Consider the following 13743-nt stretch of genomic DNA (forward strand, 5'->3'; position numbering starts at 1 on the left):
CTTCACTAGTTAATATTTCTATCTTTATGCACGACTTGAGATGATTTTATCTCCTGTAAATTATGCTTAGTTGAAACTCAAATGTTATCATCAATAAATTGACGAAGAAAAAAATCAAAACGTTGCACTGAATGAATAGATGATATACACAATGATCTCAATGTTAACGATTAATTCAGCTTTTCATTTTGTTAAAGCAAGAAATCAGAAAATAATCATAGTTGATCAAAAAAAAAAAAAACTTTTTCGTCATTTATACATGGTTAATATAGAGCTGTTATTTTTTTTCACACTTTGTGGAAGATTTCATTCACAACTAAAATCATATGATCATATACAGAGCTATCATATTTCACTTCAGACCTTCCGCAGTGACAAACTCACTTGCATTGTTCACAACTTTGGTCTTCTTATTTTAAGCACTGCACGATCAGTTCCTTTGTGGACGAGCATATCCCTGTCATCCATATTGTTCACTATATAATAAACTGTTTATTTATATTTTTATTTATTTTATCATACATAAGGCATGAAGGTGAGAATATACACACACACATCTACTTTATAGTCTTCACCCAAAATAAATCACATTTCAACACATTACCAGAATTTTCTAGGCTTCCAAGAATGTTCCCAATATCTCTATATATATACCATTTAAAACTATCAATTTGTAATTTTTTCACTGGGTTCTTTATGTGGTCATATCTTCTATCACTTGTCCTCTACTATATATCTGATACTGGTCCGTTATCTCACTATACTGGATATACTTGGCTACCACCATCCACCGCCTGGATTGCTCTCTCCTGTCTGCTCAGGACCGCACTATCTATCCAAAAGGTCAAAAGTTAATGTGGGCTTGGTATGTACATGATAAACATTTAACATTGACTGTTCTTCATTATGAAATTTTTTAGACATAGTCACACATGAAGTGTAAATTTCAGAATTTCAAAAATAAAATTCAAGCCTAAATTTGTATGGACTTTAGTTTCGAATGGCTGTCTGAGATGAATACCAAATTATCCTGTAGATTTTGAGATATTTCTTTTATAACGTAACAATGATTCAGAATAATATATTTATCTAATCCAGGGTGATAAAAAATTCTAAACTTCAGTAAGATACTTAAAAGATGAAATGTAAATGCCTATGGTGTAATTTATTTTTTTTTTTTTTTACAAAGTGAAGAACAGCTCTTTGATATTGAAAAAATATTTAAAAGTTAATTAAAATTTCAATTTATTTTCCAACTGTGCTCTGACAGGATATTTAAATTGATGAGTCAACTCTGAGATAAAAACAAACACATGTTAACAGTGTTAAATTTAATTATGTGAAGTTCGTTAAAATGTTTAAAAACTAAAACGCTAAAGTATAAAAAGGAGATGATGATCGTACCTTGCCAGCTAGTACTGCCTGCTGTGTCATATCATCAGAACCAACTGAATTCACAGAATTAATAGTTCGACCAGGTATATCTTCTGTTTTTTCTTCTTCACGACGTTTTAGACATGCTGCTTTAGGATTTAAATTGCGTTCTGAAATTGAAGAGATTTTCATATGATAAAAAGGCATCCAATTCTGCCAAATTCATGAATAATTTCCGTTTAAAACATTTGAAACCATAATATCATCTTTACATCAGGGTCCAGTCAAAGCTTTGAAGCAATTTGACAAATTATAAGGAGAATTGTATATAACTAATTAACGCCATTACAACTAATAAGACTATATATTAAGGTTTACTGGATGGTGTATGTCTACAGCCAAAAATCTTTACAATGTCAAGCTATTATGAACTTCCATCTTATACCTTAACTGCAATAGCCACTTTTCTTGTATCACAGAAGTTGTGAATGAAATGATTTGATTGGAATGTTTGCTTGACAGAAAGTATGTAAACAATATTAAACCATAATGTCTATAGTCTTAATGTCAAAGGTTCTGATTGGCTGTATTCCCTGAAGTATCATCCAATGAAATACATGGCTATTGCGGTTAAGATATATGACGAAATTTGTAATAGCTTGACATTGTGTATGCTCCTGAAGAAGATATTAGAAGGTATGCATATTATAGTCAGAATAATACAGTTAGACACCTACCTCTAACTTGACCTTCTAGTGAAGTTATAACTGTAACAGCACTTTGTAAGACCATTAATTTAGTAAGTGGTTGTCCACTAGAACAATGTAATGATACCATACTACCTAATTCTTTAAATGCTTCATTAATATCTCTCACTCTAACTCTAGAAAAATAAATAACACTTTAGAAGGGAAATGAAATGGATGGAGTTTCATGTCCTACCCTTCTGCAACTCATTGGGCTGATGAAGACAGGAAACACCATGCAGTTTGCAATAAGGGATATTTGGCCAGGACTGGGGCATTAGCCTACTCTTTCGCAATTTCCAACTGTCGAGTGCACAGCCTGTGACATACCGGACCTCGGTTTATTGTCCAGGTGCTTACAATTCCAATTAGCTTTCCAAATCTTTGAATTTGTTGAATACTATTCTTATATTTATCATTTTACCTTTCTCTGGCATTATTTGCTTGTCTCCTGACTTTTTCTCTTTCTAATTTTTCTTCTGGGTTATTACACTCTTCTTCATCTTCATCTTCATCATGATGTGCAGCTCTTCTAAAATAGAATAATATCAAGAGCATTAGTATTTGTTTCCTGTATCACTAACAAACTGACAGTGGTTTATAGTTCAGCATGGATATACATACACTTTTGGGTCTGATTCCAAATCAAAACCTGAATAGTCCACTTTATTATTAGGTAATCTAAGTGGTATAGGTAGTGTAAGTTGTAATCTAATTTTTGTTTAAATTACTATTTATCATCCCTAAAAATATAGTGGATTGTTGTCATGTAATTTTGTTGCTCCACAAAAGGTTTGATATTTCACTATATTAAGGTGAGAAAACTAACCTGGCAAAATGATCAGAGATTAAATATTTTTTCTGTATTGCTCATAAAATTTTTGGTATACTTTGGGACAGTGTTTATATGAAAACCCAAAATCATTGTTAGAAATATATACAAAAACAATGCAGTGTTTATAAAGTTTTGAACATTTGGTTGTTATACAGCTGCAAACAGCCATATCTTTGAAACAGAACAATACTTACCGAGTACGTTTAGTAGGTAGAGCTATTTTTTTCTCAGATTTTTTCACATCTGGTATGGAACCTTTAGATATATCCAATGATTTATCTAATTTTTCAACTTTTATAGATCCATCAGTTGTGGACTGATCAGATGGCTGTTCTCTTAAAGCTGAAATGAGAAAATCAGAAATTATTGACTCAATAACAGGAAGGTGGAAAAAGCCAACACTGACGGACTTTCAAAATTAACGTTCTTGAATTGAGTGCAATAGAAGTCAGCAAGCAAGAGGGATTCATCTTATACATTGGACATTATAAAGCAATAACCTGCTACATCCTTAGAATATCATTACTCTCGACTGAATCCAAACTCTTTAAAAATAAATACTAAATACTCACTAGAAAATTTATTCTTTCCATCTGCTGATCTGTCTGGTAATGAAGAATGGTTACCCTGGAAAATATAAAATAAACCAATTGAAATAAAACAAATTTACAAATTATACATAGACATGTATACAGATAGACAATGGTTCAAAAACAATACAAAGCCTATACTAATCCATTGTCAATTAATGAATGACAATAATAAAATTCAGATTAAAATATGATGTAATAATTAAAATTGAAATTTGTTAATGTTTAAATATAACAGTGTTGTGATTGTGTTTGTGTGAATGGTAATTTGATCAGAGACAATCATTCATTATTATGGTTATTTTAAATAACATGGGTTTGTTTCTATCTACCCAGCATGCTACTGACTTCCACGTCTGTACAAACAAGGGGAGAGAACTGATATTGTTGCAGCTGTTGACCAACAGGTGTCACACTTGAAGAACCTGGTAAAATAAATCTTCTTGGTGCTGTGTGTATATTTTTCACTGATTAACCATGAGAAAAATTCCAGAAAATGACATGAATTTAAATGAAACTCTGATGACAATGATAACCTTTAGATAAGATTATATGGTATATAAATCTGGTGAAAAGCCACCCTGGACCAAAACAACATTCAGTACAATGTTTCAGCAAGTTTTAACTTGTTAAGTAAATACACAATAAGCAACATGTTGTAAAAATACCATAGAAATATAACATTAAGTTGCATTTAGTACTGGTAATTAGAAAGCAACTAACTAGAAAATTATTTTGTGTTATCAATATAACATTATTGTATACTTGTAGCTCTTCAAAGGTGAAGGTAAGAAAATGATGCCCAGAGAACGGCAACAGTAATGACTAGATCTGTTTATTCTAATTTTGACAGTTTTCTTCACTCAGATTCCTGCTGTAAATGTCCATGACCAGTGAGATCAGATAGATATGTGCCTATATATCAATGTCATATTAAGACCGTTAGATTCCTACAGGCTATAAAGAAAGATTATCAAAGTGTGAACTGGGAATGGAGACTGGTGAGAAGAACTGTGTGTGGTCACTAGAAAACAGTAAATAACACCTACCCAATATTGTAAACCTTGCCAACTAGGAGCTGAGGTGTTAGTCACTGACAACTGTTGTGGTGCCGTAGTTGGATATCTATTATTATACTGGTTATTCCAATTCCACGAATATCCCCAATTATTATACATTATCACAGATTAGACAGTTTGATCCCACTCTCACGGAACTTAATATATCCGCTACTCCACCAAATTGCAAATAAATCCCTTTTCAATCATAACGGATCAAATTTGAAACGGATCAAATTCAGAAATAAAATCCGTAGAAAAGAAACAATGATATCACAACAAAAGGACTGTTGACAAAATATATCCAATTTACAACCAAGTCTGGTCTGCAGAAGAACTTAATCAGAATTCTCAAATACAGGAATATTCGTGCTAGCGCTGCATACCATAGACTAACACGTAAGGTGTCAAGTAAAGTAAAGAAAGATGTGACTTTAGTTACTGCCAGGTAAATGATTGAAGAAAGCTCGTCCCAGTTTATGAAGGTAAATGAAAAGCAGACTTTCTAAATTAAGACAACATTTTTACAATTTAGTAAACAGGCAATACACAACATATGTAAAACTCTTTCCCAACACTGGGTGAATGATTTGCCACACATCAACTATTTCTTAATAGAATTGCCATATCTTGAGATAAAGGAATTTCTCCCTAGTTTAAGTAATATCAGGACCAACTTAACTAATCACTATAATTAATGTAGAGAGCAGATTTCACCAACTCATTAGTGGATGGTCATAAAAAATAGAGGGAAAAACACATTACAAGGTCAAAACATATTCATTTCATTTATGAAGTGAAAATCATGAAAATGTCCATGAGCACTATAGATCAAGAATTTCTCAATAGATCTGTAAAATAGTGTCTGTTGAGCAAACCTATAGCTTGACTTGATTGTTCGGAGGGACAAGTAATATATCTGGAGGGGCAATGGTGTATGGTGCAGTAATGGAATTGGTCGGTTATCAGAATTTTTTAATGGGGGAATCCATCTTTTATTTGGGTTCCCTCACCCCCTGTAACTTAAGGCCTGCTGTGTATGTCAAATAACCATGACCATGAAAAATCGTGTGTTTTCAATTACCCCTACAATGTTAATCATGAACTGGTCAAAGGTTAAGATTCTGCAATTTTGAATTGGACATGATGATGTTGATAACTAGTGGAAAGCAAGGCACATATACAAAACAATGGAAGACTTAAATTTTCTGGGAGGGTAGAAAGGATGTCAACAGCTGCTATTTCTTCTGCTGCTTCACATGTTGAAAGAAGAATATTTCACACTAACCACCTATATTCTTACATATTTCTAATACCAGACTAGCTTTAAGAATAGAGAATGTCTTCAACATGATCTGTTAACTATTAGATTGTAAGTTAGGTCTGGTGAAATAAAAAAATATCACTCTACCTTATCTAGATGGTTGCCAGGTTTTAGAGTTGAACATATGTCAAATATTAACAGGTTCTAATCTTACAATTACATCAAACCTTCTACAGCTTGCTAGAAACTACATGTAACTATAATGTTTATTGTCTAGTTACTAACCCAATCTTATATCAAACAATCAAACTTTAACTTTTCATGTCCAAACTTTCTGCACTTTATTGGGCTAATGAAGATGTGAGCAATGAGAAAAATTTTGTCAGGATAGCTGCATAAAACTACCATACTGTTTTTCAATTTTTTACTGTCACAGGCTCTTAAAGCCTGTAGCAAACAGATTTTGAAACTATTCTATTGTCAAGGTCTTTTGAACAGCAACACTTACTTTAATGAGACTATGAAAAGACAGAGTGGATTTCTTATTTGACTTCAATCCATGAAATCTCTATTTGGCTGCTATTCATATTTAACATTTATAAAACTTTGCCAACGAGCTTGTGTATACTATATATTTTGGACATGCAATAGGTTTTTATCCAAAAAAGTTTCAAATAAAAACTGTTCAGCATGTAAATTTTCCTTCAGCAGCAGTGTTACAGATAATTCAAAAGCTTTCAGAATCAATTGACGTCTTTTACAGGCACTCGAGAGCACATTCTGTAAAAACTTCCATTCAGAAATCTACCTCAAATGAACTGAAATGTGGGTGGATTTGAAGAAACTTTAAGAGTAAATTACAAGAATATTTTTAAAGATAGAACACAAGATTATTTTGAGCATCATTTAAACTGCACTATATGACATAGTCATATCAGATGATAGGCAATGAGTTTACCACGTGGTAAAATGAAGTAATACAGTGGTAAAAGGACAGGTGGTAATCTCATTAAAAACTAACTGTATGAAGAGGCCCAGGTGAACTTTCCAGATCACTGAGCTACAACTTCAACAACTTCTAATACTGATAGTGAAAACAGAGAGATCTCTTTCTTTCCACCAAGATATACTTGGTATACCCATATATAACTGTGTTTCCAGTGACATAAAAAGCCGGCTCTAAGCCGGCTTTTTTGTGTTTCCACTGACAAATTGCCGAACCGTTAGCGTTCGGGAACCGTAACGGTTTGGCAATTGAAGCTTTTCTCGTTCGGCAATTTATCGGGGGCCAAATGAAAGCCGGCTTTCATTTACTCAGTGGAAACACAAAAGGCCGGCTTTTTCTCGTGCGGCAATAGGGGGCGTACTTGTCTTTCCGGCAGCGCGCGCAACTTTAAAAATGGCAGCTTCCATAGCAAACGAAAAAAAGAATTCTTATCAGAATTAAAACCAGCATTTGAACTTTCTTCCGTCGCTGCAAGTATCTACGAATGTCCAAGTTACATCCACTGTAAGAATTGCGTTTTCTCTTCTTTTTAACTAAAAATTTATAAGTTAACATCGAATTGGCCGCCATTATTGCTTTGTTTACTTTAACTGGTCATGCGCAATAATGTACTTCCAATTTAACGATAGTCTTGTACATCGCCTGCTGTCAATAATGTGCGACTTTATGATCGAGAGCTAGCTTAGAGCTTAGAGCTAGCTTTCCTTCACAATTGTCAGTGGAAACGCAGTTTATCTCAAATCTAATATTTACTCTTAATCTTGCATGATACTGGACGACAATTCTAAGCTACATGCCTTATAGCCCTGATTCCCCCTGGGGGTGTGGGACTAGGGTGTCAGGGGTGTGGCCAACTGGTGTAGGAGAATAATTTATTTTGAATTAAAAGAGCATCTCACATCAACACATGCTGAAAATGTGGATGAAATAAATTTTTTGGGTGTGAAAGGTCCAGCTTATTGCTTCACGGGTGTGAAGGCTGAACAAGGTTGGGAACCACTGTCTAACAGTAATGCAATAATAAGCATGTCATAATAGTTGAACAGTAATTGTTGTAGCAGCTCAGTGATTTGTAATCATCCAATAGAAACTGAGCACAAAGAAGAACGTTTCCAAGAAAATTTGCAAGGGATGTTCTCATCTTCACAGGCATGTCTTTCTTTGTCAGTAGCAAGATTATAAATAGTAATACACAGTATTAGCCAAAGTTTCAACCTAGATTAGCAATTAACCCAGTATTCATAGACAAAAGCTGATAACTTTTTACCAGATATCAATTATCTTTCACATTTTGACAAAATTCCAATGTTGCCTGCAAATTACAGTCAAATGTGTAAAATTTATGACAACTGGAAGTCATGAAAATTCCATTAGAATAGAGGGTATAGAAAATAATTATAGAAGAAAATGATGAAATAAAAGTTTGGAAGACATTGCCAAAAGTGTGTTATCTGCATTAAAAGTGAAATAGTGAAATGAGGCATTATAAAGTCATAATTATCAGTGGTAGAAGTTGGTAGGAAGAGGAAACACTGACTGGCAAATACATCAAATACTTCTGAATTCAATCAAACGTAACAGATAGATTTAAAACATCATATTCTACATCTCCTACTAATGTACAACAACCCACACAAAAAATATACCAAGATCTATATCTAAACATTCAAAGTAAAAAAAAATAGCCTGACAAGTACTACAATATTGTGATAACCAGCTGACAAGTATAATATTGTGATAACCTGCTAACAAGTACAATATTGTGTTGTTCAGCTCAAAAGCATATTATCATTGTCTAAACCAGCTTACTTACAAGTACAATATTGTGATAACCAGCTGACAAGTACCATATTCTGATAACCAGATGAGAAGAACAACATTGTACTTGTCAGAGTACAAAATTGTATTCATCGGCTCAAAAGCAATATATTGTCTTTACCAATTGAAAAGTACAATATCACCATTAACCTGCTGACAAGTACAATATAGCCTTCATCAGCTTAAAATCGCAATATGTGTTAACCAGTTGACAAGTACTATATTGTATTCAGTTCATCTTAACCAGGAAGCATTGAACTAGAAAATACCACAATGTATTGCCAAGGTAACAATTTTCATTATTGTAATATGTAATTTCACTGATATTTCTATGTTTTTATATGAAGCAATATATATTTTTTTGGGTACCAATCATTCAGTGCAGGTATGAAATATAATAGTCAAGTTGATGATATTGGTGTGTTATAAATGTTATTATATCTCAATTGTATAATATTAGAAAGAGATCAGTAAAAGTTGGTCTGTTGAAATAATTGTAAGAAGATGTATAATGATCATTTCAGCTGGTCAATAACTCTAGCTTCTGTCTTTTATAAACATCCTGCAATTCCAAATACTCTCACACAAACTACTAGTAAAAAAACCTCCAAAAACTTTCAAAAATAATTAACAGCTGTTGAAGATATTTCACACATATTATTTTCATTTGACTGTAGGCAATGAACAACCTCCCTCAGTTTTAACAGCTCATTTCTGCATCTGGTGCAAATATTAATAAATAATTTTTGTTCCAGTTATGCGTTGAGCAGAAGAATTTACCAAACATTACCATGTGTTGTAAACATTCAAAAGTCATTACAACTTACAAAGACTAATGTAAGTTTCAACTTGTGGCATTTTGAAATTGGAGATTTTTTCCATCCTGGCAGCCATGTTTGAAGAAAGAGCGAGAGTTTTTCAAGTTGTAATTAGTTAAGTATGTGTTTTACAGTTACATGGTAAATAAAATTAACATTTTTCCTACAAATAGCTCGAATTACTAGAAAAACATTTCAAATACATCACTGACTTGTTAGACAAGTTGACTTTTTTTTACCTTTTCTTGAGATTTACAACCAGAATAGATTGGGGGTGAAAACTGGAAGTAAAAAGTTTGAGGCTGTTCCCAAGGTAACTTGATCTGAAGTAGAGAATGTTATAGAATAACCTTTAATGTGTGTTTTCTATTTAAATATCTTGGAATGATTGCCTGACTTTCATGACTTTTAAAATCAGGTGATATTTATGATGGCATTCTACGAGCATCCTTCGACCTCTTCCTCAGCTCTTCCTTTTTCTCATAATGTGATATTTTTCCTGTTTATCTACACCACCTTAATGTAGTTAGCTTCTCGCTCATTGGCTATGTTTCTGTTCCAACCCATCTGATTGGCACTTCTTGTTTGTTTTTTCAAGACAGCCAGTTACTAAATAAACATACGGCTCTCGTCAAAAAGCAGAGAAAAGAAGCACAACCTTAGCTAGTATTGAAAACAGCTGTAGAAAAATCTCACTACTTAACAAATGCCAGCTGGGAGAAAATTTGCCAAAAACACAGTAACTGTTAGCTTTATCACAGGTAAATAGAAAACATGGAATCCCATATTATCTTAATCATCATTATTAAGATTAGAGTAGAGAAAAATCTTTAATTAGATAATTGACAGTGAAACAATTTTAAAGATGTAATGTCAAAACTTAAGGATAGATAAGCCCTTTTCCTTTATAAACAGATAAAAACACCATTAAAGTACCTATGAAAAATGTTCAGAAGTGATACAAGAGTTTCAACAACCAAGACAACAATTCTGTCTATTTCACAGGGGTTCTGATGAACTTTGAAGCAAAATGTATCAGTTAAAATACGTTGGATGAACAACAGAGAATAAGGTTGGATGAAGAAAACACAGAATAAGGTTGGATGAACAATACAGAATTAGACTCGAAGAACATCACACAATAAGGTTAGATGAGCAACACAGAATAAGGTTGGATGAGCAACACAGAATAAGGTTGGACAAACGACACAGAATAAGGTTAGATGAAGAACACAGAATAAGCTAGGTTGGATGAACAACACAGAATAAGGTTGGAAGAAGAACACAGGATAAGGTTGAACGAACAATACAGAATTAGGTTGGATGAACAACACAGAATAAGCTAAGTTGGATGAACAACACAGAATAAGCTAAGTTGGATGAACAACATAGGATAAGGTTGAACGAACAACACAGAATTAGGTTGGATGAACATAAAGAATAATAAGAAGAATTGCATCCTCCAAAACAGAAAAAAATTGTCTGAATTGTATCTGAATGAACATACAGAATTAAGTGAAAATATTTTCTGTGTGGATGAACATTGACCAGGTCTAAAGATGAAAAGTTGTGATGAACAGAGAGTTATCTGTAAAGATGAACACAGGATAAGAACATAGCAGAATGGATAAACAAAAGAATGCTTGATTCACTAAAACAATTCAGCTGTAAAATTCAAATTCAAAATCTAAATGATGAAATAATAAATTTGATTTGTAGAAATGTAAAAAATAATTCATAGACAAAGAAACCCCAAAAACAAACTTATTTCACACATAGCAAATGATAATCAAAGGATATATTTGACTATGCAATAGTGATATGCATCCATTTGAAGTGGAAATAAGCAATTCATATTTGCTGAATAACTGTTATATCTATTCATAAATGAGAATATAAATCTTGATAATGAACACCATCTGTTTCCAGTAATATACTTTCAGAAACTAATTCTTACATTTTTTCAATCACACAGCAAGTGTGTGTAGGACACAGATGTATGTTTGGGTGGGAGTACCATATTCACTATATCACAGCAGCTGGGAAAATGAAGACCACAGATATAATTTCCACAAAGACTTGAAAAAAAGAAATTCCACTCATTGAAATCCATATGTTACATGAACAGATGCAAGATGTAGAAATAGGTTGTAGTATACATAAAAGATAAACAAAAGCGAGTTAAATTAAAACTATATATAATTTTAGACTGTAACAAAGTACAATCTGTGGCCGTCTGCTCGTCATTGTATGTGTGATTTATTTCAGAGTATCTACGTCATAATCTATATTACTCCATGCCAAATTTTTTCTAAAAATTATATATATCTTCATTTACTTCACCAGAATTTAATTGTCTAACAATACAGGTCATATGCAATTGATGCAGAAGATATGTAAAATGGCGAAATGTACACAAACAACAGATACGGCTCGAGTCCTGAGGTCATCTTTTGGTTTGTGTGTTTTAAGTATTTAATTAAGGTGAGACAATTGCATCATGGAAATTGATACTGTTCAATTGATGCCACCGTGATATTAGCTTCAAACTTCCTACATGGAAAACCTTAAGCTGGAATGGGTAGCTTCACATTGGGAGCGATGTCCAGAGTGGGATGCTTAAAATATGGAGTGGGAAGCTTTTAGATGGAGTTGAAAGCTTTAGGGAAGCTTTAAGATGGAGTTGGAAGCTTCAAGACAGAGTGAGAAGCTTTAAGATGGAGTTGGAAGCTTTAAGATGGAGTTGGAAGCTTCAAGACAGAGTGAGAAGCTTTAAGATGGAGTTGGAAGCTTTAAGATGGAGTGGAAAGTTTAAGATAGAGTGGCGGACCAGTTTAGAATTCCTTTAGATATGAGATAATTAGGGGCTCCTCAAAATGCTGGAAATAACACAAATGATCAAGATAAATGAGAAAAACTCTGTAGGTAATAAAGATCATCATCAAACCATCTATTAGTTTTGGTAAAGAAGTTCTTCACCTTGAAACAAGAAATAAGAATTAATGAAGATTAATAGAAAAGATAAAGTGAAAGTTGACAGTTAATTAATTGTGATGTAGTAACAGCAGAGACTAGTGGCAAGTCAGACAAGGTGTGTGTGATGATTTATCAGAGTTGCCAGAATGACAGTAACAGGTGTAAAGATTGAGGTGCCAGATCTGTCACTGTGGTTTGTGGAGTAAATACCGGTCCATCTGTTCTACAAACTTACCATACCTATACACCATACTAATCCAGTAGGTTTTTATTACCTGTCAGTCACTAACAACTAACACCATTAGTTACCTCTTCATTGTGTCATTAGTTATGGATTAGTTACTGCACCTTGTCTTGTTACTGTCAGGCGTGATGGACTTGTACATTGACTATTGGTAATGTGTTATGTTAACTACTGGTTGTGAAAGGTGCACCATAATAATGGATCATTATTGTAAATTTTCATTATGACAGCATAAATTTATGTATAAAAGTTATGCATACGGTAAATATGCTTTATATAGGTTTTGTATATATATATATGTATTCTGTAACTTTATCCTCAAAAACCTAACCAAGAAAAAATATATAATTTAAAAAATGCTGTACATGTATATATATGCAATGTGTAGGTTTTGTATATATGTGATTTCGGGAACCTTATCCTCGTACAACTTAACCAAGATTAAATCCAGAATTTAAGAAATGTAGTAATCTGATTGGATAATAGACCTAAATTAAAATATTGAGTGATTGACCAATAAGATGCCTGGAACATTAAAATCATCTTCAGTTTTTGAGATTAAAGCCTTAGAACATGATGTTGCTGGAGATCTTCTAAGATATTTTTTTATTGTGGTAAGTTTGTAATTTATACAAATGGATATGGTTTGTTGCAAAACTGTTAAATATTTTTCCATGAAAATTTAAAAAGAATAAGGCTTGGAGAGTCCCAACTACTGGTTTTGAAATGTTTATTTTCATACTGGTGTGCATTATTTTAAAAACAAATATTTATGTTTTGGTTTCATTGTTGCATTTGTATTTGTTTAAACTTGAATTGGACGTGTATCTGGAAAGAAAAATAACTGTGAAATATTCAAATTGATACTAACCATATGTGAATCCATATGACTTCCCAACATGCCTGAATATGGGCCAATAGGAGGCATCATGCCGTTGGAATGTGTTGGTGGCATCATGGGTGGTGGAAGTCCCGGATGTTGTAAACCTGTTAATTGACCTTCTGCATGATTTC

The 13743-nt window shown here is 33.0% G+C and overlaps 1 protein-coding gene across 1 annotated transcript; it reads right to left on the reverse strand.

The window, feature by feature from the left end:
- Positions 1-1491: 1491 nt before the first annotated feature.
- On the reverse strand, positions 1492-2594 carry LOTGIDRAFT_60186 (hypothetical protein; the record flags this gene model as incomplete). The annotated part of the gene is made up of 3 exons (XM_009050658.1): positions 1492-1544; positions 2112-2257; positions 2545-2594. Coding segments are annotated over 3 exons (249 nt in total), but the record flags the coding sequence as incomplete, so codon positions are not given.
- Between the last annotated feature and the right edge of the window lie 11149 nt (positions 2595-13743).

The sequence above is a fragment of the Lottia gigantea genome, assembly GCF_000327385.1.
Source record: "Lottia gigantea unplaced genomic scaffold LOTGIsca_151, whole genome shotgun sequence".
NCBI lineage: Eukaryota > Metazoa > Mollusca > Gastropoda > Lottiidae > Lottia > Lottia gigantea.